The 27,618-nt window shown below is 42.4% G+C and overlaps 4 protein-coding genes across 7 annotated transcripts in view; 2 read left to right on the top strand and 2 right to left on the bottom strand.

The window, feature by feature from the left end:
- Positions 1-1,666: 1,666 nt before the first annotated feature.
- Positions 1,667-8,686, top strand: LOC108244663 (cyclin-dependent kinase-like 1). 3 transcript variants are annotated; one of them, XM_017431048.3, is made up of 10 exons: positions 1,667-1,747; positions 2,258-2,446; positions 2,744-2,865; positions 3,734-3,806; positions 5,072-5,162; positions 5,472-5,672; positions 6,925-7,007; positions 7,092-7,148; positions 7,948-8,088; positions 8,178-8,686. In XM_017431048.3, exons 2-10 carry the CDS (start codon positions 2,279-2,281, stop codon positions 8,271-8,273), a joined length of 1,032 nt encoding a protein of 343 aa, XP_017286537.1. In that variant the 5' UTR covers positions 1,667-1,747; positions 2,258-2,278; the 3' UTR covers positions 8,274-8,686. The 3 variants fall into 3 exon arrangements, with proteins under 3 accessions (XP_017286537.1, XP_017286536.1, XP_037837893.1); XM_017431047.3 differs by lacking the exon at positions 1,667-1,747 and adding an exon at positions 1,790-2,057; XM_037981965.1 differs by lacking the exon at positions 1,667-1,747 and adding an exon at positions 1,790-2,107.
- A 281-nt stretch (positions 8,687-8,967) lies between these two features.
- LOC108244685 (cytochrome P450 2G1) lies at positions 8,968-13,750 on the bottom strand. Of its 2 annotated transcripts, XM_017431083.3 has the most exons (10): positions 13,295-13,750; positions 12,881-13,192; positions 12,632-12,794; positions 12,397-12,546; positions 11,135-11,295; positions 10,835-11,011; positions 10,505-10,646; positions 10,051-10,238; positions 9,819-9,960; positions 9,566-9,747 (listed from the first exon to the last, which is right to left on the bottom strand). In XM_017431083.3, exons 2-10 carry the CDS (start codon positions 13,049-13,051, stop codon positions 9,566-9,568), a joined length of 1,476 nt encoding a protein of 491 aa, XP_017286572.1. In that variant the 5' UTR covers positions 13,052-13,192; positions 13,295-13,750. The 2 variants fall into 2 exon arrangements, with proteins under 2 accessions (XP_024865094.1, XP_017286572.1); XM_025009326.1 differs by lacking the exon at positions 13,295-13,750 and having other exon boundaries at positions 8,968-9,747; positions 12,881-13,051.
- Positions 13,751-15,072: 1,322 nt separating this feature from the next.
- LOC108244678 lies at positions 15,073-19,390 on the bottom strand. The gene is made up of 5 exons (XM_017431072.3): positions 19,165-19,390; positions 16,924-17,182; positions 16,748-16,781; positions 15,905-16,031; positions 15,073-15,815 (listed from the first exon to the last, which is right to left on the bottom strand). The coding sequence occupies exons 1-5, from the start codon at positions 19,205-19,207 to the stop codon at positions 15,463-15,465; spliced, it is 816 nt and encodes a 271-aa protein (XP_017286561.1). The 5' UTR covers positions 19,208-19,390; the 3' UTR covers positions 15,073-15,462.
- Positions 19,391-21,887: 2,497 nt separating this feature from the next.
- LOC108244676 (tyrosine-protein kinase receptor UFO) overlaps positions 21,888-27,618 on the top strand; it is a 40,985-nt gene continuing 35,254 nt past the window's right edge. Inside the window, exons 1-2 of the mRNA XM_017431070.2 lie at positions 21,888-22,311; positions 26,856-27,066. Of these exons, the coding sequence (XP_017286559.1) occupies positions 22,212-22,311; positions 26,856-27,066 (311 nt within the window). The 5' untranslated portion in view covers positions 21,888-22,211. The remainder of the gene's footprint in view (positions 22,312-26,855; positions 27,067-27,618) is intronic.

The following is a 27,618-nucleotide window of genomic DNA, read 5'->3' as shown; positions in this document are numbered from 1 at the left end:
CCTGAACACGGCTGCCTCCAGGAACAAACCGCCAAGGGGCCGTTTGGTACCTTTTGCCACAAAGCCTTCATGCCAGGACCTCAGGGTGTCTGGGTGTGTGTGCTTTCCCATCATTCAGTCCGGCTGCAAACAGAGGAATCTTTGAAGGAGGATGAGGGGGGCGGGGAGGTTCACAGTCAACATGGAGATCAGACAGCCCATAAATCAGATGACCACATTATTGGCCTTTCAGACAAGTGGGAGACTGACACGATGCTGCAGCCTCTCTGAATTGGCTCCTCAGAGGGTCAAAATGTTGACTTTATTTCTATCAGCGAGGCTAAATCATCGTTACTTTTCATGCTGTGTGGCTCAGTTCAGCTCAGTGTCATTGATTCACGTCATAAATCAAAATATATTCATCTTAGTTGCTTTCAGTGCAACACCTTACAGCAGTGGGGTCAAAATCTGTTACAGTCCTGCTCAATATTTATTAGAAAAATGCATAAATTCATCTTGGTATTAAATTTAATATGTCAAATTATTCATATAGAAGCCACAATTTCCTTTTCCCAGAGACAAATTATATAAACTACAGAACAAAGATGCTTAAATGAACAATGAAAAAAATGGATAGATTAATAAATAAATGTACTTACCTGAACTCCTGCAGGTTGAAAGCAGAAGCTTTCTGTCTCCATGTTTTTAAAATGACACGTCATAACAAACATTTTGTTTTATTTTGTGTTTCAGAATAAATAAGTGCCTACAAATGGGCAAAAGCTTTTCTTTTCCTTGTATTTAATCTCAATATTCTGATTATTATATGCAGACTTGGGTCCTCTTGGGTATTTTTAAGCAGATATTATTTATTTCTGTAACCTAATTGTCTTAAACCACAACCACAGACTTTAAAATAAACAAATGGTGCTAACGCAATAATAAAGTTAGTTAGAGAAGTAGTCTACCCCTAAAAACCACAGGTTTATTTCGAAAATGTTGCTGACTTTGTTACCGTAAAAGGAGTAAAATTAGCTTAGCTATTTACTGCTAGGTTAGGTAAACTGCAATAAAATAAACATAAACTTGAATGTTTTCAAAATTTATACTTGTTTAACAGCTTTCTATGCAGTCCATTTAAAATTTACAATAACAAAAATCAAATTGTTTACAAAAGAAGAAGAAAGCTAGCTAATAGTGTGCAGTGACGTCAGTTAGCCACCTGTCTCCATGGTAACAACGATCAACGATAAAACGTTAAAAAGTTATCAGTTTTTGCTTTAACGTACTACGTGACCTCTAAAAAATAGATTTAGATTTAAAAGATTGACTTTAAAAGATTTTCTGTGCATTCAATTTAAAATAATAACTTAAAGGAAGTTTGTTTATAACTGCTAGCTAATAGTGTCCAACTACCGTTAGTTAGCCACCTGTCTCCATGGTTACAGCGAACGTGTCCTCACGTGCGTGTTGTTACGGTAAAAGGGATACGATTAGTATGCTTGCTAAAATTTTTGACTTTTATGTCTGTTTAACCTTTTTTTATTATTAATTAAAACATTACTATAACAAAAAACAAACTGGTTACAATAATAGTGTTTTTTTTGTTTGTTTTTTTGCTATTGCTAACTAACAGCATCGACCGTTAGTTAGCCACCCGTCTCCATGGTTACAACGAATGTGTACTCACGTACGTGTTGTAACTTACGTAGACCATTTTCCTGAATTGGTATCTCGTATATATTTCTTTCTGCGCTCTTTACAAGAGGTAAGTTTTTAGTTGTGCTTATCGACTCGTTACTTCCTGCCTGACACGCACCAGAGCCGTTGTTTCAGTATGTCTGTGGCTTTTAGAGATAGAGAATAGTACGCAGCGAGGGAAAAAAAATAATAATGAAAAAAAAAGCACTTGTTCCAAGGTTATCAGGGTGGTGACGCACCGGGCGAGCAGACAGCACGCAGACCCGCTTTACTTCAGTTTAGGACCGAAAAGCCTGAGAGAAATGTAGTTTTATGAAGCTCTGAGGACTTTTAATGGACTCTGCTGACTTGAAGACGTTTTATGAACGCGTGTGGATGTGAGTAGGTTATATTTATTCCGTTTATGAACACTAAAAGCATCAGTTAGGTTAGTAAACACTCACCTTTAACCACTATTCTCATTTTACCTTTCAGAATAACACCTTCACCGTGAAGTTAAAGCCAGAGTGGTGTTTGTGTGTGTTATTATGAGTAAATATATCTCACATTTGTCTTTTTTGTTGTTGTTTTGTTTCAGATAACAGCTTGAAACTCAGCAATGGAGAAATATGACAAACTGGCCAAGATTGGGGAGGGCTCCTACGGTGTTGTGTTTAAGTGCCGACACAGAGACACCGGACAGATAGTCGCCATCAAGAAGTTTGTGGAGTCTGAAGACGACCCGATCATTAAGAAGATTGCACAGCGAGAAATACGCATGCTGAAGGTGAGAAGTCTTTCTGCCCTGCAGACGGACACGTGCACCTGCAGGAAACATGCAACGCCTCAAACGTTGTTTCACTTTCAGTATGCACAACCAAGGGTTTTATGTCAGGAACTCGAGTAAAGATAAAGATCTAAAGCAGTATCAAAATATGCAAGCAGCAGACAGCAGGCTTCATGGTGGTTAGAGCGGAGGCAGATTATTCATCATCCTTTAACTCAACATCAATTAAACATTTTCTCAGTCAAGTCAGGCTGAAGACGTCTGACGCCACGTCTATGTCTCCTGCTTGTCCTGCAGCAGCTGAAACACGTCAATTTGGTCAACCTGCTGGAGGTCTTCAGGAGGAAAAGGCGTCTCCATTTGGTGCTGGAGTTCTGCGAGCAGACGGTCCTCAACGAGCTGGACAGACACCCCCGGGGGTGAGTGTGAGCGGCTCGGCTGAGGGAGGAGGTACGAGCCATCCTTACAACAGGGTCAGCTGTTCAGTTAGGAAGATGTTTACAAAGCTTCAGATCGAAACGATCAGTTTGCTTTGACAGGATTTAGTTACTGAAGAAGTAGGGCTACAAAATATATCAAATTTATTGTCATCGCAATATCAGTGAGTGACAAAAGTCCTCCTCAGACATTTCAAGATCACATATATCTGCTCAGCCGACCCTCACTAAACTTTATTTCCACTCTTGGTTTGTGTGAAAGCAACAACAGAGGAGAAAGTGAGAAAAATGGAGTTTTATCCCAATTTATGAGGTTTTCTACTGTTGCGCAGCGATGTTAAGGAGCCTACTGCACAGCATAAAGTTTACTTTAATGTGTGCAGTTTTTAAAAGAAGAAACTAAACCATAAAGGCAACGTCAGCACTGTTGGCAAGATTTAAAATATGAATTAGCAGCGAAATGATGAAAGAATCTCAAGGTTTAAAGATAGATGCAAGACGTTTATTGTCCTAAACACAGAGATAAAACCTCAACATGACTTTTGTTCAGGTTCTAATCAAAAATATAAATAATTGTGTATTTAGTATGAAGTGTATGTATATTATCACAGATAAAACTTTATTTTGTCTTTATGAAACAACCTCACACAACAAGCCTGACCCTCTGTGGCGAGCGTTTTTATTTTTTTGATCTTTTTCCCACAAGGCCGTGCAGCAGAAACTCTAGCTGCTCCTGAAACAAAGGCGCCGCCGCTGCTGGAGTCACCTGAGGTTCCTGAGGTGTCTCTTCTTGGTGTGACGTGCGTGGAGTCATGAATGAGGAAAATGTTGTCCGTGTTTGTCTCTGCAGGGTTCCTGAGGCTCAGCTGAAGAGCATCGTGTGGCAGACGCTGCAGGCGGTGAACTTCTGCCACAAACACAACGTCAGTACATGTTTTACACGGAGATTCCTCTTCGTATGAAAGACGAGTTTGACAGATTTCAAGTCTGTCGTAAAACAATATTCACACCAGCATTCGTCCTGTCCACACTGAGCACGAGCCGTTAACGTGAACCCACTGCTGTTTATGCTTTCTGCTTCTTTTATCTTTATTTATGTTTTTTTTTTCCATCACAGCTTCATTGGAGATCTCCTAACGTCTGAATCTTGCTTCGTTGTTCCGGTCCTCAGGTGTATTTTTGGGGAATTTGCAGAAACAGTAGCCGACCGACTGTTAAAGTCTTGTTTTTTTGTTTAAAACAGCTGAAAGGTTTGAACCCAGAGTCCTCGATCCAGAACTGAGGGGAAGTTAGATCCACTGAAGGTCACATGTAGATATAAACAGGCTCAAAAAGCTGCAGCTTATTTTAAAACCACGGCATGGGAATAATGTTTGGAAGAATTCAACTAAAAACACGTCCTTATTATGTTGTAGTTTACTGTTTTGTTTTTAATCTCTGTGTTTATGAACAGTTTTCTGCTTTAATCCTGTGTTTAATGTTATAAGAGATGTGGTTCCTCTGGGTTATAAATATTTATAAAAGAAGAACGTAGTGATGTGATGCTGCTGCAGAAGGTTTTGGAGGTTGAATACGTATGCATGCACCATTTATGGAATTACTTAAAACAAACTGTTATACCATTTAACTCCAGTAATGAAGTGTTTTTGTGGAATTATTGCTTTTCATAAAAGTCTAATTCCAAGTTGTAAGACAACAAGTTAGAAACATTAACTGAAGTAAGTGTAAGGTCACTTTTTAACTTCACGACTTAAAATAAATCCTGTAATCCTGAGGCTGACGGTTCGAGCCCAGGTTGTGTCAGGAAAGCATCAAGAGCGTAAAACATTTGAATTATTTGTGTGAGTTTTCTCTCCTAAACGAAGAGAGCAGCCAAAAAAGGCTTAAAATAATCAGTGTAATTGTTTTTTTTAGAGATAATAAAGTAGACGGCTTGGAGCAGAGCTTATGTTTAAATTTGAAATCTCTCTTTCCTAAATGAAATAAATAGTTTGGCTGAAATCTAAGATATGCTTGAAGCCACCCACAAAGTGCCTGAAGGAGCACACACTCACAAATCTGAATTAATCCCACAAGACTAAACAAAAACAGCCTCAGAAGCTGAAAAGTCGAATGATTTGCTTCTCTGCTCTGTTTCTCAGGCTGATTATTTTGTTGTTTAAATCCCTGATCCTGTTTGTGTTTTCAGTGCATCCATCGGGACGTGAAGCCGGAGAACATCCTCCTCACCAAAGGCGGAGTCATCAAGCTGTGTGACTTTGGCTTCGCCCGCATCCTGAGTAGGTCATTCAGGTCATTCATCAAACGCCGCCGCGTTTACGTGCATTTAGTGTTAAAGCCGCTGCAATGATTTATTCAACGTGGAGCTAACCCTGACTCCTCACTTCCAACGCTGAGTGTGAGAGGAGCAGCTCTGGATCAGGTTCCGGTGTTTCGTTTCCATACATTCAGCCCGTCTTGTAATCCTTTACTCTGCGTTATTCAGTGTTCAGTATTCACACCAGTTCACGACAGACGCCATCTCAGGGCGTTAATCAAATGTTGGGAGCTTCAGTTGTCTTCATTTGTCTGTTTGCTGCTTTCCTCAGCCGGACCAGAGGATGACTACACAGACTATGTGGCGACCCGCTGGTACCGGGCCCCTGAGCTGCTGGTCGGGGACACTCAGTACGGACCTCCGGTGGACGTCTGGGCTCTCGGCTGCGTCTTTGCCGAGCTGCTCAACGGGAATCCTCTGTGGCCCGGGAAGTCTGACGTCGACCAGCTGTACCTCATCCGGAAAACTCTCGGTACGCAGAGAAGGGCCTTAAAAAGAGCTCGAACATTTCTGAAGACGGGTATCAGAGCCTGGAAGTCCAGCTTCTCTTAAACCAAATAACAAAATGGCCGACGTTTTGATGTATAAACTGTAGAAGAAGAGCAACGAGAACCAAGATCAGATAAATGTTAAAGCAGAGGGTCACCTCTGTAACCATTGTTACTGTGTCTGTCGCTCCCTGAGAGCACTCTTAATAAGACAGCCAGACAGAAACGCAGAGTAGAAATGAAGCCTCAAAACAAAAAAAAACCTGTAAGTCGTACTGAAAAGTTTTCTGAACTGTAAACACGTCCATTTTTAAAAGTAGGACAGTCCAGAAATATATGGAAAGTATAAAATGAAGTTTTAGTTTTTTCCGGGTCTGGATCATTATGGGAAAAAAAACTATTATATAATATAAGACTATTATAAAGTTATTATATTCTTCATTATTGGATTTTCTAAAAGAAAAATCTATCTTTCTAGAGAAAGCTTGAGTTAGGAGAGTATTTTTGTTGCTGATTGTGACATAATCATCTTAATGTTCAGTTTCCTAATTTATCAGATCATGAGTACCTGAACCTCCTGCCTGTCAGGATCGGAGGACACGGAAAAGAACCCTGAGCGCAGACTCATAGTAACGAAAAACAAACTAATTTATTAAATAAAGAAAAATATCAAAACAAAAGCTGACGTGGCAGCAAACAAAAACCAAAAAGCACGGCAGGGAAAAACAACAAGGAACCAAGGCACGGAGAACAGCAACGAAACAATGAACCGACAGAGTGTGGAAGTGATGACCGGGTATTTAAAGACTGGGAATAATTAGAAGTGGAAACAGGTGGAATGAGTAGCAATTACCGGCAGGTGAAGGTGGGCGTGGCAGGAGACCGAGTGAGTGACAACAGGGGAGGAGTGAATGCTGACAACAACACAAACTGAAACAAAAACCAAGACCACAACAAAATAACAAAGAAAACAAAACCGAAAACACAAAAAAATCCAAATCCTCACACTGCCATCGTTTTGGTTTTGTTATGGCTGAGATAAAATAATCATTTACTGCAGATTTACAGGTTTTAACAGCAGAAAGAGACCAAGAATAAGTCACGTTGTAAACACCCACAAATAAAACGCTGTGAAAGCTGCTTTCGTGCTAAAGTTGCTTGTTTATTTTTAAGGTCTTCTTTTTCAAATTGTTTCTCCTAATTTGTGTTCTTTGAATTCCTCGTTTCTGGCCTCAGGTGACCTGATCCCTCATCACCAGCAGATCTTTCGTTCCAACGTTTTCTTCAGCGGCGTCAGTATTCCTGAACCCGACACGATGGTGAGACTCGAAACCAAGAAGCTCTATCCCAGCAGGTGATAAAACATGGCTCCAGGTTTCATCACCTGTTGGTTATTTTCTCAGGAACCTTTGGAGAAGCGTTTCCACGGAGCGTCTCCTCTCGCTCTTCAAGTTATGAAGGTTTGTTACGTTTCTCTGGTAGAACTGAACCGTTTTACTCTCAGTTTAAGATAATTAGCAGCAGTTAACCCGAATCATTCAGAGGCGTCCATCTTTGAAACGTGTTGGTTAAGTTTTTAAATGAGTCAAAACAATAAAACATTAAAGTAATCGCAGCCTTTAAACTGTAGCATGCTTATAAAGATAATAAAACTACAAAGATGGAAGGTAGCAAACAGAAAACACCTGTATGTACAGGTATATACTTGTACTAATCCCTGTAGCAGGTACTCAGTAAGTACCAAATATGTACCCTGTAGGTTCAAAGTATGTACCCAGAAAATACCATGTACAATCCCTGTAAGTACTAAAGACACACCCTCCAATTTCCCAGTAAGTACCATGTATATGTACTTGGAAAGTACCAGGTACACATCTGGTACTTTACAAGTACTGTAGTACCCAGTAAGTACCAGGTACGTAGCCTGTAAGTACTGTATGTATGTGTTATGTATTGTTACGAAATTAAAAAAGGTAAAAATAATGAAATCATCTTCCTGGACTTTATGGTTAAACAGAAATTTAAAAGTAAACCTGTTTGTGTTTATAATAATATTTTGTTTATAATAGTTGACAGTTTATTTCTTGTTTATGAGAGAAAGATGATTTTTTTCTCAACACCACATTTAGCTCCTTATCTGTCAAACTGATTGGGTTATATTTCTAACTCTTGTGTTGACTGGTTGTGGCGGCCATCTTGAACTGGGGTAACTGAACTTGTTGGTATTTCTAACTGCTGTCGGTGTTTCTGTGCACGCAGTCATGCCTGGTGATGGACCCGTCCCTCCGGCTGTCCTGTGAGGAGCTGCTGGAGCTGCCGTACTTTCAGGACGAAGGAGGCGCCGCCTGGGAGCGCCCCGGAAGGCGACACGACAGAGGCTCCCGGCGCCGACAGGCGGGGGTAACTACGACACAGCAGCCATGTTTGTCCTGGTCGCTCTTCCTCTAAAAAACCCGATTTGACCTTTTTTTATGTTTTCCTGTCTTCAGGCTCAGTACCTGCCTCAGTTACCTCACAGTAACGTCTCACCAGCACCAGACGTCAAGAAACACGTAAAACATAAATATCACCTGCCCAACATTTAAACCAAACAAACAAACTCATCGAGAAGTGTGAGAGTGGAGCTGTTTAATATCAATAATATGAATGTAGTCTTGTGTTGAGTGGAAAACATTTAGATTTAGGATCACTTTCACAGACACAGCTTAAAGTAAGAAAACTTAAACAGAGTTATCAACAAAAGCAGGTTTTACTCCTCAGTAAGATTAGTGTGCCATCAGCACATGATGATCTCCAAACATCTTCACACTTCAGCATTTTTATAAACACTAAAAAATGTGAGTTGTCTTCCTGTAGAGTCTGTAAACTTACTGTAAATGTTGTAACATAAACCAAATATATATAAATATAAATAATATGCAAGATTACAGAATGATTGTTTTCTGTTGAACTGATTCAAGTCTATAATAAAAGTTCAGAGCTGCCGTCAGAGCAGGAAGATCTGATGTGTTGATGGATTCTTACTTCATTGTGCTGCTGACATGCAGCCTCGCCTCGAACCCGACCTCCCTCGGGTCCTGTTACACCTGCAGCTCACCTGTGGGAGAAGCTGCTGACCAAGTCAAAAGATAACAGACGCAAACTGATCGGTTGTTGTTTTTCGTCAGGACAGTAAATTAACTTACATCTTCAGTGAAACAAACGGCCGAATCAGTTCTTACTCAGAAGACTTAGAAAGATGTAAAAATGTGTTTAAAAATGACCATTTCTCATATCAAATTGTTAGTTTCATGATTTTATTTTGAAATATTCATTCTGATAATAAAGAAAGTTTACAGACAACAGAAGGGAAATATAATTAGGTAAAAAATATACAAAAAGAATAAAATACATTTATAAAGGCTGTTTATAAAAAGCCTGGAGTCCGTGTGCAGCTGGGGTTGTGTTTAGTTTTGTTTCCAGTTTATCTTTAATTTTAAAGTCGTTCCAACGGTTAAATTAGAAACAAGCACGTTTGTATAACTGTGGACATGTTTTATCCTTTATCCCAAACACGTTCAGTTCGGAGTTTGGCTTGTTGTGGATAAAATTAAGCTGCTTTTCTGCCGTGCAGGAGAAGCCATGTTTGTAGTTTTACAGGTTTAGAAGTTTGTGATTTTGGATGTAATCATCTGTAAACGAGGGTCTGTTGGTCTCAAAGAGAACCAGGTCTCAAAGGACGTCTGAGCACAGATTCACTAAAGGAACAAACTTTTAGTTATTTCGATCTTTCACCAAAGCAAGGACTCCTTCAATCTGATGATGTTTTATAAGCAAGAACAAACTGTCCAGTAAAATATGTCTTTATAAAGTGATAACTGAGAGCAGCTTATCTCCTTCACCGCGGCGTGGCGATGATATTGTAGCACCGAGGCAAGTTGGCGAAGCTGCTGAACTCGGGGACGAGGTTGATGCTGTCGGGACCTTCGGGGCAGGACACGATGAAGTCCTGCAGGATCCCCACGATGAAGACAAACAGCTCCATACGGGCCAGAGACTCACCCACACACGCTCTTTTTCCTGTGCACAGACGCCATCATTAACTTCAAGCACAAATAATACAGATATCAGATGTGTGGTTTTTATTTTACCTGCAGAAAAAGGAAGGAAGGCAGGGTTCTTCTTAAAGTTGCCGTTCTGGTCCAGGAAGTGCTGGGGGTCGAAGGAGATGGGATTCACCCACTGCGTCTCGTCTTTGAGCACAGAGTGCAGCAAGGGAAAGATCAAAGTCCCCTAGAAATAAAAAAACAACAATCAGCCTCATCATTCTGACTAAAACCCACAGAACCGCAGATTCTGCTTTCTGCTGGAGAATCAGACCACCTTAGGGATCGTGTAGCCTCTGAAGGAGATGTCCTGCAGGGCGTAGTGAGGGATGCTGAAGGGGACGATGTCCAGAAGACGCTGGACCTCGTGGATGACGGCGTCCGAAAACGGGAGGGACTTCCGGTCCTCCATACTGGGGCATCGGTTCTTCCCGATCACAGTGTCGATCTCCTCCTGCATCTTGTCTGGAGAAAACGAAACAAACTGACTCTGATCTGCAGGTCTGTCTGTCATTACGGCGCTTCCTCACTGGGCTGGGAGTCGCTGGCGAGCGGCACTCAGGGAGTCTCCAGAATGTCTCGTGGCGTTCACGGAGTTGCAGAAGCATGCAGCGCACGCCGCTTGCTGCAAACACTCAAGAATTGGAAGAGACTCCACTGGAGAATTCGCCCATTTCCGCCGAGTTTGCAACTCGTCGCAGCCCAGTGAGACACAACTTCTGGAGACGTACCCTGAATTTCCTGGTATTTGATCAGCACGCTGAGAGCATATCTGATGGTGGAGCTGGTGGTTTCGGTTCCCGCCACAAACAGATTCATCACCGTACCCACCAAGTTTTCGTAGTGGAACTCAGTGGAGGGATTATTCTTCTCCTGAAATAAAAAAATAGACCCAAAATGTTTTAAACAAGCTTTTAGCTGATGGCAAACCAGTGCCTACTTTCTTAATGAACAAATGCTTAATTTTTGAGACTGGGGCTATTCTAAAGGAAGCAGTTTTCTGTGTTGGTTTTTGTTGATTTGCTGTCCTGAAACAAAAACATCCAGAGGATCTGCCCAACCTGCTCAGCCCGGATGAGGAAGCAGTCGATGTAGTCTCTGGGGGAGCTCAGGTCCAGAGTCTCTTTGTGCTCCTGGATCTTCTTCATGACAAACTCTCTGACCCTTTCAATTTTTCCAAAGACAACCTGGTGTTTGCCGGGAAGACGCTCCATGAGCCAGGGGAAGAGGTTGAACATCTGAGGGGGGAGAGCGCACGACATCTTTGTTACCCAGGAGACGTCAGATCTTTACAGCAGAAGCTGATTATTAAGACCAAAGATGTTGTAAAATAAATGATTAATTGGCCCAGCTGCACCTACCACACCCAGAGGGCTGCTGTTGAACCGTGCGATCTCAGATATGGTTGCCATCAGCTCCACGAACTGCTTGTCTTCATAACTGAAGCGCTGGCCGAACACCAGGCAGCAGATCACGTTGGACACGGTGCGGCTCAACAACACCGTCGGGTCAAAAGGTTTGCCTGGAGGAGAAAAAAACACATTTTATAAACGTTCTCACAGGACAGAAAAACACTGAAAATGTGTTTTAAAAGCAAAACGTTTAATTAGACAAAATGTATTTCCTTAGAAGATACAGTGAGAATGCTGGGTGCTGAGTCATCTGAAACTGGGCTGTTAAAGCAGCTAAAAGATGCAGAAAGTAGCAAAAGGGTTTGTTAAAGGCTAAAAGTAGAAAAACTGCAGAAAGTAGCAAAAAACTAGCTAAAGGTAGCATATGGCTAGCCAAAAAATAAAAATAACAAAAGCCTAGCTAAAAGCTAAAGGTAGCAGAACTGTAGCTAAGTAGCAAAAGGACAGATAAAAGCAGCAGAAAACTAGTTAAAACTGTAGCTAATAGCTAAATCTAGCTAAAGGTTAGCTAAAATGAGCTAAATCTAGCTAAAGGCAGCATCAGAAGACAAACAGAGACCATCAAAAAGAACAAAGTTTTTAAAAGAATTGAAGAGATTCTGATGTGTTTCTACGGGGAAAACATTTGTAAATAAAGTTAAATATTCTGAAAATAATAAAAGCTACAAAAACCAAACGTCACAGCAGCCATCAGCTGAACGAGCCGAAGGTTTTAATAAATGAACGGTTAAAACACAACGAAGTGTTCAGAGGTTAGACGTCAAAAAATGTGCTGAAAAATACAAAAAACCAAACAAACAGCCTCCCAGGAAGACGATGGGAGCGCCTGCTGATCTGACAGGTTATAGGTCATCCTGTCGGGCTGAAATCAATAACTTTTATTGACATTTTAATAGTTTAATCTCTAAGTTCCTGCAGGAACTCATCAGGCTGAAGTCTGAACCTCAGATGATGCTGGTTTTAGCTAGTTATCTGCAGCTGTTGGCCTTATCTGGTGTTCTGCTTGTTTCAGTCTCTCTTCTGCTTGTTTTAACTTTAACAACTTATCTTAAGTTCAGCCCTCAGGATCCACACCAAACTTTACAGATTCTATCATTTCAGCATAGTTCAGCTCTCAGGTTTCATCCCTTTGGTTATGCTTCAGTTAGAAACACGTGCTGTGAAGGAGAAGCTGTTTTTGACTCGACATGTAAAAAGAGGTGAAAACACACCTTTGTATGAGTGTATGCACTCCCTCAGGTATTTGCTCTCCTCCTGGATCCACTCCTCCATCCCTTTCCGACCCATCCCAAAGTCTCTGAGGGTTGTGAGGGTGAAGCGGCGCAGCTGGCGCCATCGTTCCCCGTTACTGATCCCAAGACCTGGCGGGAGGGAAAGGTGTGTAAGACGTCGGAGAGCACCGACGCCTCCGCAGAGGGACCCGTATGACTGGTTCTGGGTGGTTACCGAATCCTTTGGTGGCTCTGTGCAGGAATGGCACCGGCGCCCTGCCCGTGAAGTCCTCTGCCTGGTCCACCAGAGCCTCTTTCACCGCATCGTACCCGGCCAGAACCACCGACCTCTGCCAGCCCAGCTGCAGGGTCATCACAGGACCGTAGGTTCTACTCAACTGAACACAAAAACATCTAGAGATCAGGTGCAAAGAGGAGAAAACTCAGCTGCATTTCCCCCAGCAGGGTTATAAACTGTTCTTACCTCCACAAAGCTTTTAAAAGGTGCCTCTTTGTTGATTTGCAGCAGATTTCCAATGAGAGGAAGCGCAGAGGGTCCAGGAGGTAACCGAGCCTTTCTGCTGGTTTTGGCTCGAAGGAACCAAATCAGAGCTGAAATGAGCCCCAGCAGGATGAGCGTGGAAGAGAACTCCATCCTGGTCTGACCTCCTGCTTCCTCCTCGCTCTGCTTTTATCAGACTTTATCTGCTGTAGATGTTTAACAGGGATCTGGTCACAGGTGATCCACGTGATCCGCCCAAAACCTTCAGCTGCTTCTGGGTGAAAAACTGCTCCGCTGTTTCATAAGGAGTTAGAAAAAAATAAGAAAAACCTTTAAAGAACGAGAACAGACAGCTTCTGGCATGAGATCCATTCAGATTTAAAAGAAGAGCTTTACAAGCCTGTAATCTGATCCAAAGGAGTTATTTCCTGGACTGAACTCCTGCCTCAGAAAAGTTTTGTCCTGCCTCAGATTGTTGTTGTCAAAACTGAGTGCGGATCGATCCAGAACCAGAGAGTATCGATACCACAGTCCTGCAGTTTGCAGCCCGTCCTCAGCTGCAGAACTGGGTCCAGTTGCTTCGTCCTGTTTTTAAATGTTTTTAAATTGAACCTGTCCTGGATCACCGAGAATCTTCACCAACTAACGATGCAAACTTTACAGTCGGGTCGGATCGATACTAGCGCGATGGGATCGATACTTGAGTTTGTTTCTCCTTCTTTGCTCCTGTTTGAGGAGTTATTCTGCTCCGGAGGAGGCGGGAAGGAGCAGAGGTCCATCCGAACCCCGGCCGAAACAAGCGGGACAGAAGAGGATTCAGCTGGCGTCGGTTGCGCAACAACCTTAGAATCGATACCGGAGTTCACGTTCACTTCCGTAAACGCGTAGTGACGTCACGGCCTTTGCGCATGCGGGTTGCTTTAGGCCCGTCCGATGACGTCACATTCATTAATAATGTAAACAGACACGAAAAACAAACTGATCTGATCATTGAGTCCTGCAGTGTGAACATTCAGAAACACTTAGTTTTTATTTATGGTAATTATTATAATTATTCAGATAACTTCTTACAGTCTGCAGAGTCACAATACTGCTGCTAATAATAATATTAATAATAAGTGAATAATTAGTAAATGCTCAGTAAAAAGTTATGTTATTCAGGACTTTTGTTTTTGTTATTTCTATACTTTTCAGAATACTTAACTTTAAATATTTTCCTCATATAAAACATGGAGATCTCTTTATTCTCATAAAAAGCATTATTTTCTTTTAAAACCTGCTTCAACATACTGGCTGCTTTTAGCTTCCAGTTCTGCTGGTTTTATTCAAACATTCTTCAGCTGTTAGTTAAACAGTTTAACTTACATTTTTTCAAACCAAACTTTATTTAACAAACACGTTTTATTTTATTCTTCTCTGCAGGAAGAACAGATTTATCATCAGGAGACATTTGGTTTTCATTTATTTCATTTTTCTGCCAACGTTGAGTTTTATTGAACCAAACCAGGACTCGATTTGATTTGTTTTCCTTTTTTTCATCGATGCAGACATTTCAGATAAAATCTTAAACTCAAACTGCAATGGTGTAAAAAGTGTTAAAGAATTTAAAAATCTGAGCTGTGGAGATCCAAACAGGACCGGCTTTTCTCCTCAAATGTTTCAGTTTTTCTGTAAAAATTTGTCGACATCATAGGGAAGTCAGGCACAGATTTCTGATCGAGCGTCACGTTTTGATGCATTTCTTCTTTAGTTGTAATGAAAGCTTCGAGACTAGCAGTGAATTAAAAGTTGTCAGAAATCCAAGAATAATAAAAATAACTTTTATAACTTAAATTCTTGTTCTTATTTTGTGACCTGATGTTGAAGAAAACAACACTGAGGTCAGATTCTGTTCATTCTTTAATAATGAGTGGGTCTGTCACAGTTGTGTCGTCAAAAATACTCAAATCTGGACAGAAAATATTGTTTATTTGCTTGTTTTTCTCTTTTTTCAGCTCTGTAACAAGTGGTAGTTGTTGCTCAGAGGTCAGGCACTGAAAGTAAAATCAAACCTACAAGCCGACTGTCAAAAACTGGATCTGCTGCATCATCTCACCTCCCCACCTGCTGTGAATGTGGAGTAAAAGGCCCCGAGTCGTCAGGGAAGCAGGATTTATTTACAATCCACCTTTAAACTCCCATCTGTGTGCCAAAGGAGAGTAAAGGTTGTTTTTCTTTAATCAGGTGAAAAGGAAACGGAGGCAACAAGCAGAAAAACAATCATTTCAAGACAAACTTTTGACTCTTTGTTTTATTTCAGCCGTTCGTCTCGTTCAGGTTTAAAACTTTATTTACAAATATTCTCCCCACAGAAACACGCCGAACTTTGTTCCGCTTCTGTTTTTATTTTAGCTTTCTGACTTTGTTTTTGTTTTATAATTAAAGATATGAGGTCATTTCAAATTCTGGGTTCATCAGGACTGAGTTCAGGAGTTAATTAATCAGAACAGCTTCAATAATTAATCAATCAGACGTGTTTGACCTGACAGGTGATGACTCATTAACCACGGGGGGCGGGGTCACACTCAGAAGGCGAACCCTCCGCAGTCAAACGCGTCAAAGTCGGAGTCAGCCTCGAAGTCGAAGCTGTTGAAGGGAGGCGAGTCGACGTCCGGGCTGCAGGCGTGGAACTGACCCCCCGCCGGAAGGTCCGAGAAGGCCCCCGAGCCGTGGGGCCCCTCGGGGGCCCTGGTGGCGAGGGGCGAGGAGGGGGCGCAGGCGTTGAGGTAGCCCAAAGCGGAGGAGGCCGCGGCTCCGCCCATCAGCAGGCACACCGCCCTCACCGCCCGGGCGTCGCTGCTGTTGCCGTGGCGAAGGCAGTCTGAGACGCGGTGAGGCGGGGCCACGGAGACGCTCCTCAGAGGCCGCCGGGGTCCGGCTGTGGGACGACATTTAAGATCCTTTTATTTTAAATATCTCTGTTTGAACCTTGACCTCGGGTGAAATGTTCATAAATCAAGCTGTGACCTCTGTCTCTGAGCGAGCCCCCCCCAACCCAGGGCGACCCGGGCTCCCGGGCGGACGGCGGGTCTCGGTCTGTGATGCAGGGCGTGAAGCTGCGCTGCCTCTGAAGGCCGCGGGGCGACGAGACGCCCTGAAAAACAGAAACCCTGAAGCTTAGGACACAAACGCTCGTTATCAAAGAGTCACGATTTTAAATCAAACTGAAGAAAGATTCTCTGCTAAAATCCAGAAGGAGCTGCAGAGGCTGAGCACTGCACAGTCTGACCTTCAGGGTGAATCTGCAGCTGTCCTAAATGTCTCCTCTTGTGAATAATCTTTCTGTCTGTAAAACGATGGACCCCAGATGACCTTTGACCCCTCCCAGCTGCTTCTCTGAGGTCATTGCTGATGACTTTCCGCTCTGGCATTGTGTTAACACACACCTGGATTCTGTTTTTTATCCTAAATCATAAAGAAGCAGCTTTTCTGTTTTGTTTCTGTTGATTAAATGAAGACTGGAGTTCAGCTGAGGTTCGATCTGAATCGTTATCCAGCCTCCTGAGGATCACATCACTTTTATTATTATTTTATTATTTTACAGACTTTATCTTTCCCCTCCATGACGGCACGTCTCTGATCTCTGCAGGGTGAAAATAGCTGCTCTCTTTATCAAATGTTTGAAGTTAAAAAGTCTCAAACTTCACGGCTTCTGTTTCATTTTATAAAAACTTCAACGTCATGAGAGTGAGTGGCAATGTGCGTTTTTAAGCTTTCTGCATCATTGTTGTTTGTTAAAGAGCCCAACTTGAAATGAGAGCAACAAAAATCAAATAAAAGGTTTAATGGAGACAAAAAGTGCTGACTAACCTCTCTGACTTTCCTGATGAGCTTCAGCCAGAGACTGGAAAGTAAAAACAACAAGCCGTTATCTCTGACACAGATCCAGGCCGATAACAGGACAGACCCAGCTAAACATTAAATCAGTAAAAGGCCTGATAGGCAGTGGGACAAAAGACAGCAGAGGCCAAAGACCAGGAGCCAACCTGCAGTCCTCCGGCCCGTCCGACAGCAGCAGCAGGAACTTGTTCTGGGGCAGGATGAGGGCGAAGCAGCAGTCCCTGCGGCCCCCCGGGGGTAACCTGGGCAGGTCCAGGATCTCTCGGCCCTCGGCGACGGCCTGGCAGCCGGACTGCAGAGGCACCACCTGGTCCGGGGGGGACTCTGCGTCCCGGCACACCAGCAGGCTTCCCTCCATGGTCAGAACCAGGAACTTCTCCTTCCACTGCTTGAACATGAATCCCCCTGCAGAGCAGCAAGCAGGCTTTTTATTAGGAATAAATGCTGCTATTTTCAGAGAAATAATTAAATTAAAACTTTCATCTTCAGTTTGTTTCCTACAGGGTCATTTCAGTAACAAAGTGTGGTTCTTAAATCTGCAAACAGAACATTTATACAAGTTTATCTTCAACAAAAAGCAGATAGCTGTAATGAGGCTGAGCTTTACTGGAAACAAAACAAATATCTGAATATATTCTGAGGAAAGGAGCTGTGGAAACAGAACAAGCCTCATCCTTTGGTTTTCAGCTCCGATGATCCGTTTCCTCGTGTTTCTGAGTTCTGAATTAACCCAGAAGTCTGATGAACAGGGAAACAGCTTCATCAAACATCAGAGAAACCTTTAACCTCTGAACAAAAACATTTCTGTCCCATTTTCATCCTGTAGTTGTGTTGTAGGTGTCCCCACCTGTTGTGTAAGGAGATAACAGACGGAGAACGACCTGCATTGTTGTATTTATTAGAGATGAAGGTGAGAGCAACAGCTGCAGCGGAGGGAGAACCGAGGCACTGATGGGAATTTACAACAATAATCTGAGGCTTTTTATTCAAATTAAAGCCAAAAATTCATCTTCTGCGGGTGAATGCAGTAAACACTCAGCATTCACACGACTGTTTTCTGTTTTTATTTCATGAATCTAAACAGCTGCTGGTTGTTCCAACTTTGAAACTTTTCTAATTATTTCACTTTCTTTCCTCACAGAAACACATTAAGATCTCTTCATTGTTTCTGAAATCTGCTCAGCTAACGACTCTGTTTGTTTCTTTTTCTACTTTAGCTCCAAGCTATCCTTTTTGGACATTTAGATTTTAGTTTTAATAAGATTTTCTTTAATTGTCCAGCAACAAACTTCCAAACTTGGCCAAACAGGAACAGGAAGCAGCACAAAACCAACAAGATGGCATTGAAAAGTCAACTAGACTTTAAAACTGGTGCATATATTCCAAATATATCATAAATGAAGGTTTTTAGTACTTTAAGGTACCAAATATCTGCGTGTATAGAGGTTTGAGCACTAGGGGGCAGAATATCTCCTCTAAGAGCTGTTTGATTGTTTTCATGAGACTTCTGGTCGAATCCAGGAGAACAGGAAGCAGATTTAGGAGATTTTATAAACTCTGAGTCAAGCAGGAAGCGTCTCAGCCCTGAGGTGGTGATCGGTGATGGAGGACAGGTGTGCTGATCACCGACGACCAACAGGTGTGTCGAGCTGGAAGCAACTAAAGAGAACAGGAAGCAGAAAACCAAACCTACAGAAAACACCAAAGAGCAGATCAAAACTACAAGAACTACTCTTAAACTTTGTGACGTTTTATTTCTTTGGTTTCTCACCTGGTTTGTTTTTCTGATCGTCAGTTTAAATCGTTCTGGATTCTGTTTGTGTGTTTCTCTGTTCCGCAGAAGCTCTTTTTCCTTTACATAAAAGTCTTTTCATCACGCAGCTGCCCGATGCCGAAAAACTAGTAAAGTTCTGACCCGCTCAGTGAGGGTTTAAGGTGCCGATGATCTCCATGAGCAGCAGGAAAAAGACCGGAGGAGCCAGTAAACCATGATCCAACAACCAGGATGCAACAGGAGATATGAAACGGATGGAAGTCAACATCCAACATTCTGCAGAAACATCTGGGATGGATTTGATGACAGAGTGACTCTCAGGGTGATGAACTTCCATGAAAGTCCTGATCTGAAGAAACGAGCCCTCTCGTGTTGTTTTCTACTTTCATTTTTTAAGGTTTTGTCTTTTTAAAACGATCTGAAGGTTCAAACTGTCCTCAGGTGACGTCGGCGTCACAGAAACAAACAAATCAGCTCAAATTTGGGTTCACACAGTCCCGAATCTAATTTTGTTAATTATTTTTCATCTAAAGCTGTTTTTGGCTTCCAATATTTGGGCAAAGCTTGCAGCTAAAACAGCAAATAAACCAACAGATAAAAAGTGAGATCCTACCATACTTCCTGAGGAAGCCTCGGTGGACCCCCGCCGGGCTCATGGTTCTGCTCGGAGCAGCAGCAGGAGCTGAAATGATGAGCAGAGCGACTGATGCTGAAAAATGGGCCAAGAGGCGGAGAGAGACGGCAAATAATCCCCGATTTAGGCCTTTAAAGCCGGGCTGCTGAGAGGAAAAACTGGAGCTGAGCCTGTTTCTGTGAGCAGAAAGAGGCTCAAATAATCAGATAAACTGGTTCTGCTCTTCTACAGAGAAAACCTGCTCAGATTAAAGCCTCTTTATTCACTCCTGCACGCCACGTACGACAGATGATACCAGCTTGTTATAAAATCAGACTCCAACCTGTTTTCACACATCTCTGCCCTCCGATGACTCCTGCTGAGGCAGATTAAAACACAGGGATTATTACTTTTGCACAGATGGAAGCCTGTTGTTGCAGAGCTGTGAAAAGCCAAGTTTTTAATCTGCCCTGACCTCCATCCGTCTCCAAATATGATCAATAAGGGATTAAATTCTGTCGTTTGGACCAGAAGATAAGAGAATCGTTACGTAACAGGATGAGTCCTGCGTCTCAGCGGCTCCACAGATGGAGGATAATAAGAATCCAGCAGGAAGAACAGAGTCACAATAAGCAACAATCAGCAGAAAATCCTCTTTTACTTTGTTCTGATTTACAGCAAAGATTTAAACAAAATCACATTCGAGCTGCTTTACTGAAAAAACTCTTTACTTGAAGGATAAAAATAAATAAATAACCGATTATAGAGGATCATGGAACCACATGAACGTCTTAACATGTTCCAAAATCACATGTCTGTTAGCAAAATATCTCATGAAGCAGCGGATAGGTTTAAGTAAAATTGAAGGTGGATGAACAGCTGAATAACTGTCGGGTCAACTTGGTTAAAGATGGCCGACCTTTAACCGACAGGAAGATCTGACCTCTGACCTTTCTTCTGACAGGAAAGGCAGCGGGTGATAGGCATTCCTTGGTGGGGTTTATGTCTGCATCTGAAGAAGAGCTCTTTAATGAAATATTAGCTTTAAGAGAAGCAAATATGTTTGTTCGAGTCAACGCAGGGCTGCAGCTTTCCTTGAAAATGTCTAAAAAAAACATAAAGTTAAGTTTTAATAGTGGTTTTTTGCATCTAAACATCAGAAAAGAGCAGAAATAATGATCAATAACAGGATCCGTTTCAACAGTTTAAGGAAAATATAATGAAAAAATAAGAGAATAAGTAATAAAATGATATAATAATCCTTTATTTGTTCATCAGTGGGGAAATTCAGAACAAACGAAATAAGAAGGAAACTTTTTGCTAAAAAATAACATCAAACTTTTTAAAACTGCATCATGAACGTTTTGTTTCCCTTTTTTCCTAGTTTAGATGTGTCTAAAACCAAAGCTGATAAACTTCAGCCTGCTCGTGTATAATATTAATTCTTAATTCTTAATTATTAAATATTAAATCTTTCTGCCCTTTTCAGTTTTGCTCCAGCAGAGGGCAGAGGAGTTCCAACATTCAAACCTGATTTTTCAGATCCTCTGAGCTTTAAATCAAACACGAAGTTTGAGTTTGAAACAACAGTTTGTTTTATTTCTTGAAGTTTGTGTTTTTATTTAAAGGTCTGAGTCGAGTTTAATGAATTTTAGTGAAAATTTTTAGACTTAAAGTCCATCCAGCTTAAAAAAAAACTCCTTCAGACTCATCGAGCCTCCAAACTTTGTGTTTCTGAGTAGAACACACACACACCTCCCTCTTTCTTGTTTGGGACCCCCATCCATGACCCCTGACCCCCCTCCCTCCTGCTCGGATGAAAAGAGGACGTACAATGGGGCCTTTCTCAGTCCCTCTGTGTGTCCAATAAAGACCCTGGGAACACAACACTGTCCTCAGAGCCCGTCTTAAAGGGACAGAGGACAGAGGGACCGAGGTCCAACGTCTCTGCTTTCATCACATGAAGCCGAAAGCCAATTATTAAAGTTTCAACAAGCAGAACAGAAGCTAAAGTGAGCAGAACTGATGTTAAAGAGAGCAAAGTAAGTGCTGAAGCTAAAAGGCTGAAACAGTTACTGAATGATTCAAACAGCAGCTAAACTTAACAAAACATGTTATTAACAGCTAAAATCAGTAAAACAGAGGCTAACTAAGAGTTTTAAAGCTCATTTTAGTAAAACAAATATTAAAATCTGCAAAACGGTGACCAAAAGGAGCTTTTAATTTTAAAAGGAAGAGCTGAAGAGATTTTAATATGAAATCTTATTTTAAATAAAGTGAAATGTTCCTCTCCTGATGAGCTGAAGCACATGAAGGGTTAAAATGACCCAAAGGATGCTTCAAACAGCAGCATCTCCTCCTGAGTCACATCAGACCCAGAAAAACTTTATTTAGGCTGCAGCTGAGGATGTTTTGGCTGCTCAGATTCAACCAAAACAGACTGAAGGTCTCACTTCTTGTTCTGAGTCAGAGACTAAGATTCATTTCATCTGATCTGAACTGCAGCTGGGAACACATTTCCTCTGAAAAGTGTTTATTGCATCTAAATCAATCTGATCGTTTATTTGGTCTGCTGTAAAATGTTGCCCTGATGGGAAATAAACTGATAAACTGAAACTTCTGTGCGTAATTAAAAAGTGAAGGAGGGACAATCAGCTGCCGGGCCTCTGAGGAGGAGGAGGAGGAGGAGGAGGAAGGAGGGTGGAAAGAGCTCGAGTTGAGGAATTTCAATCCAGTGTTTGAAGGGGGAGAGGGGGGACTGAGTGAGGGAACCTGGAGAAGGTTTAAAAATACTCCCTCTGTTTCCACAAATAGACTTTGGATAAATTCATCTGCGTAAAAGGAGCTCAGCGCGCAGATCTCAGCTCTGCTGGACTGAAGTGAGCCCGGAGAGGAGAGGACGGACTTCAGAGGTTCGGTTTTAGTTTAAAAAAAAAAGTTTCTTATCCTTAAAAAGAAGAGGAAACGAAACCCCAGGACCCGCTTCGCTGTGGACCAGAAGTTCCTCCAAGCCGACCCCCGGAGCTCGGAGCTGCTGAGATGCGCTGATGGAGTCGGTTCGGGACCCGTGGAGCCGAACCATGACGCGCTGCAGCTGGACTCTGCTGGTCCTGTGCGTCCTCTCTGCGCGCGGCGGGCAGCTGGCAGGTAAGGGTTAACCATCCACACCTGCTTGTTGGGAGGGCATCTAAATCAGGAATAATGAGCCCAGTCAGCTTTCTTTCTGCTGTTAACTCATTAAAACAATTAGCTCTGGGGGCCCCTGAGGGAGCAGCCGCAAACCTCTGCAGGAGCCTCAACATCTGGCCGACATGAAGTCTCACAACAACGTGACAAACAAATAAAAGCTCCTATTTTCTTTTACTGCAGTTTTTATTGATTCTTTCAGTTCAAACATGATGAAAGTTTGTTTTAGAACTTCAGAAAAAGTTGTGAAGAAATGATTCACAAATCTGATAAAGAAGATTTTATTCACAGTGGTGGACAGTAAAGGCTGACAATAAGAATCTGGACCTTATATATATATATATATATATATATATATATCTCCTTTATATATATATTAAATCCTAGAAAAGGCTGGACTGAAGGACAGACAGAGGCACTAATCATAGCAGAAGAAGGGAAATAGAAGTTGGGGTCCATCTCACCGGGCAGGACCCAAAATGGAGGCTGGGTAAAGATGTCCCTGAGACAGTCCAGCACATAACGTCATAACCAAGCAGCTGGAACAGAGTACAGGAACATCTGTATGAGTCTGGACAGGAAGTCCCACAGTCACAGTCAGAGACTCCACCCAAGGTGGGACTTCCAGATCCAGACTGACAAACAGCTGATGGCTGACCAACAGGACATTGTGTTGATAGATAAGATCCAGAAGAAAGCAGAGGTGATAGATGTAGCAGTCCCAAGAGACTGTAACATCAGGAGAAGCTGGAGGAACCAGAGAAGCTGTGGAGAGTCAAGGCCTCAGGGGTACCAGTGGTCATCATGTGATCTCCAACAGATCCCAGGAAGAACCTCAGAGATCTCTGTCCAGAAGAGCTCAGTCCTCGGAGCAGCTGAGATCCTGAACAGAACCCTGAAGATCCCAGGCCTCTGGTAGAGGACCTGAGGTTGGAGTAAAAGTGGAACAAATAGGGTGAAATAGAAGTTTATCCCTGACCTCCCTGCATGGAAACAGGAGCTGAGATGTTGCTCAGACACCTCCCGAGGCCTCATCATGGCTCCAGATCTTCTCCAACAGCTGCCTCTGCTGATAAAACAGAATTTCTGGAAAAACAGGAGTCTCACTCCCACATTCCCGCCTGCAAAACAAGTTATTTTTCCTGCTTTGCGAACAGCCTTGGTGCGACGAGTTTCTTCCTCTTGTTGTTGCAGCACATCAGTTAAATTCCACAGATTCTGGAAAAACCACAACAACAACAGTCCTTATATTCCAGACTTCCACCTTTCTGCATTTATTTGGTTTGCTGATCATGCAGTAAGTTTAAAAAGTAAAAAAAAAAAAAATCTCTCTTCCTGACAGAGTTCAGTGAAAGTTTCTGCTGCAACAAATTTGTTATAAATGTCACATTTTAAACTGAAAAGCCATGAAAGTCCTGGTCAAACAGAGTAAAACTCATCTGAGTTCAGACTTATTGAATCAGAACAATCCGTTCAGAAAAACAAACGGGAATCAGGAAGATCTTTAACAGCCCAGCAAAGTTAGGATGTTGTGTCAAATGTAAATAAAAACTGAAGGGAATGATTTGTAAATCTCATAAATCCATATTTTATTCACACAGAAACATAGTAAATGTTGAAACTTACCATGACTTTTAGGAAAAAAAGGAATCTATTTTTTATGGCAGCAACACGTCTCAAAGTTGTTCCAGGTTCAATAAATGGCTGTAAAAGTAAAAGAGACAGATAAGAAACAGCTGGAAGAGATGTTTATATCTAATGAGGTTAATTGTCAGCAGGTCAGTGAGAGGAGTGGAGATAAAAAGAGGATTTAGAGGCTGAATCTAAAGAAGGAAAGATGGGCAGAGGTTCACCAGGCTGAGAGAAACTGTCTGAAAACAGGAATAATTTCATCTCCAGGTCCTAAAATCATCAACAGATCTGAAGAATCTGCAGAAACCTCTGAGGTCAAAGGTCAAGGCTGGTTCTGGTTCTGTTCTGTAAACACAGCTCACCGTGCCGTCCACAGATGCTGCTTAAAGCTCTATCAGGCAAAGAAGAAGCCAGATGTGAGCAGATCTGTCTCCTCTGGACCAAAGAGGTCAGCCTGCCTCTCTGATGGTATGGGGGTGCATTAGTGCCTCTGGAAAGGCTCCATCAATAAAAACTGATACGAACACTTGATGTTTACTGTGTTCCATTAGGAATAAAAGTTTTAGATTTAAATTAATTACATTCTGTTTTTGTTTACATTTTACACAACGTCCCAACTGTGTCAGAATCAGGGTGTTTGTTGGTTGTGGTGTGTGTGTTTGTGTGTGTGTATGTGTGTGGGGGGGGTCTGGTTCAGAGTCAAAGCTGGTCTGAGTCACAGAGAAGCAGGGAAATGATGGATGGGATGAGGGTGAAATGTGCAGCGATGAATCCAAAGAATGGTATGAAAAGGAGAAAAGGGCAAAGGCGCGGCGCTGAATGGAGGACGGAAAAAAAGTCAGAAGGATGAGGAGGGAGGCAGCGGAGGATTACTTTTGTGAAGCATTTTTGGTACGAGACTTTTAACATCGGGGTGGGAGGAAGAGAGACGAGCGGTGATAAAAGTGTTGGACCTCAGGGGGAAGTGAGGGGACAAAAGGGAGGAGATGAATCCCTGGAGACAGGCCACACACACAAAGACACTTTCTCTACAAGCTTTTATTACATGAAAGCAACAAAATGAGACAGAAAGTGGGGCTGGTTCGTGCAGATTCTTCAAAGAGCTCATCCAGGCGTTAAAAACGAGAGGATGACTTTTAATGCATCCAAACCCCGCTCTGTGTGTAAACTGAGCATCAGCTGATGGGAGTTTGAGTGAGATGTGCTTCTCCTGTGGGGTCAAAGGTCAAAGGTTGACCCTGAAACAGTCTAAGAGGGCCGGTTGACAAGCTTGGGAAACTCCTTACAGACAAAAAAAAAAAAAGGAGAAAAGCTTGAGTTATTTTTGTCCTGAGCGGATTTTTCGGTTTGTCCCGGGACAGAATCCTGTAAGCGTGCGTGTTCTCACCAGATTCAGAATCATTCGTAAACTCTGCGTGCCTTTCCTTAAACGTCACAAATGCCTCTCGTTTCTGTTGAGCTCCTTCACGGTGAGCAGAGCGGCCTCGGCACGTCCACGGCCACACTGGTTCTGGATGTTGAACAGACCGGCAGACATCTTGGCAGACGACCTGCAGCCTTTTCAGGGAAGCTGATTGTGTTTGTTTAGAGCTGAACAAGACGCCTTTGTCCTCCTCCTCCTCCTCGGGTCAGAACCGCTATCAGGGAGAGACTCTGGACCTGTCAGAAAGGCGAACATGGTGGATGAACTCCACTTCACTGCTGTTATCAGTTCAAACACAAACCAGGTCTGCGTTTATCAGACACACAAAGGAGGACTTTGAGAAAAATTAGGTCTTTAATTATCATCGCCCGACGCTGAAGGCAAAGGTGTGTGTGTGTGTGTGTGTGTGTGTGCGCTGTCGGCAAACAGAACGGATCTTAACACAAATCTGCCAAGTTTAGGACTCAACCCTATTCAAGATGAGTTCTGACGTCTTCATTTATCATAAATGCATATCACCCACCATCTTGAGTGCCAGAGTGTAAAGTAAACAACTTATCTGAGCTGTTAGTGCTTACAGCATGAGTTAGGGAGGACTCTCAGCTACTACTACACCAAATATTAGCTTGAAATTTGTAAAAATGGCTGAGTTGTAAACGTTTTTGTGTTTGCCAGAAGGACGCTAAATAAATGCAGTCTGTTTAAAATCAGGAATCAAATTATTAGTGAGGGTAGGGAGCAGGTGGAAGAGAGCCTGGAGAGGTGGAGGGATGAGAGTCAGAAGTAGGTTTTCTCTGGGAGGGACCAAAATTAATAAAATAATTGTCATGGTGTGGGGAAAAGGAGGCGAATCCAGAGCGCTGACTCATGGTGAGAAATTAAGTAATTTATTAAAATAAAAGATCATCAAAAACAAAGGAAGAAGAAGAAAACTAAATACAGAAACTGAACGGACATGGACAAGAGACAAGCAGAACCAGACAAACAAACCAGCGAGTAATGGAGGAGACGACCGGGTTTTAAAGACAGGAGGTAATTAGGGGAAGTGGACACAGGTGAGAAGATTGCAAGGCTTGGGACAGGTGGAGGTGGGCGTGGCAGGCAGACAAGAGAGACTGAGGACAAGTGAATGATGGGAACAAAGACACAAAGAACAAGAACCAGACTAACGAGATAACTGAATAAAATAAACAATAAACTCAAACTGAAACATGAAAACAATAAACTGAATACAAAAACCCAAATCCTAACAATAATCACCTTATTCATCATTTCAGGAGGTAAATATGTGAGTTAAACACTGAAAAATAAGATATTCTGTAGTTAAAGCTTCATGTTGTCCAACCTGAGATTAATTAGCCTTTTTAGAGACTATAAACCATCAGAAATGGGAGGTTTTAGTGTTTAAACTGTGGCTGACCTCTCCTCGGGTGTCTTCCCTCTCTCACAGACCTGGAGTTCAAACGGAGCCCCAGCACCATTGTCTCGTCGGTGGGCAAACCTGTGTCCATGCGCTGTGATCTGCAGGGGACCGGCGGCGAGGAGGAGGACCCCCCCGATGTGGTCTGGCTGCGAGACGGGGTCCCCCTCCTGTACGCCGACACCAACCAGATCCAGGTCCCCACAGGAAGCAACAGCTGGACCATCACAAGCACGCTCAGGTGGGTCCTGCTGTGAAACTGGACCAGATTAAGACCCATCGGTTGCTGTAGGTGTTTGGATCTGAACATTTCCTTTTCTTTGAAAATGGAGCGATAAACGAAGCTGCTGAAGAAGCTGAAACTGTGTCATTAAAGCTAAAAGTAGCTGAACACAAGCTAAAGGCTAATGGACCCAGTTTGTTGGAGCAGATGTCAAACAAAAAGACGTTTTTAAAGGAATTGAAGGAAAATATTTGTAAATAAAGTTAAATATTTTGAAAAGTATAAATAATAAAAGTCGTAGCAGCCATCTCCTGAATGAGCTAAAGGTTTTTATATAAAATAAAAGAGCAGAAAGTCTGCAGGAGTTAGACCTCCAACGACATGAAGAGAACCAGGTTTTACTTCAACACGTCTGCTGCCATTTCTGTTTTTATTTACTGACACAGAAACATCTGCAGCATCAGGTTAGTCTTCTGTCTCTGTCCTCCTGACACGTGGACCTTCTGTCTCTGTCCTCCTGTCACATGTGGACCTTCTGTCTCTGTCCTCCTGTCACATCTGGACCTTCTG

The sequence above is a fragment of the Kryptolebias marmoratus genome, linkage group LG2 (assembly GCF_001649575.2).
Source record: "Kryptolebias marmoratus isolate JLee-2015 linkage group LG2, ASM164957v2, whole genome shotgun sequence".
Lineage (NCBI taxonomy): Eukaryota > Metazoa > Chordata > Actinopteri > Cyprinodontiformes > Rivulidae > Kryptolebias > Kryptolebias marmoratus.
The sequence above is the reverse complement of the archived record's forward strand: the minus strand, read 5'-3'. Positions and strand labels throughout refer to the sequence as shown.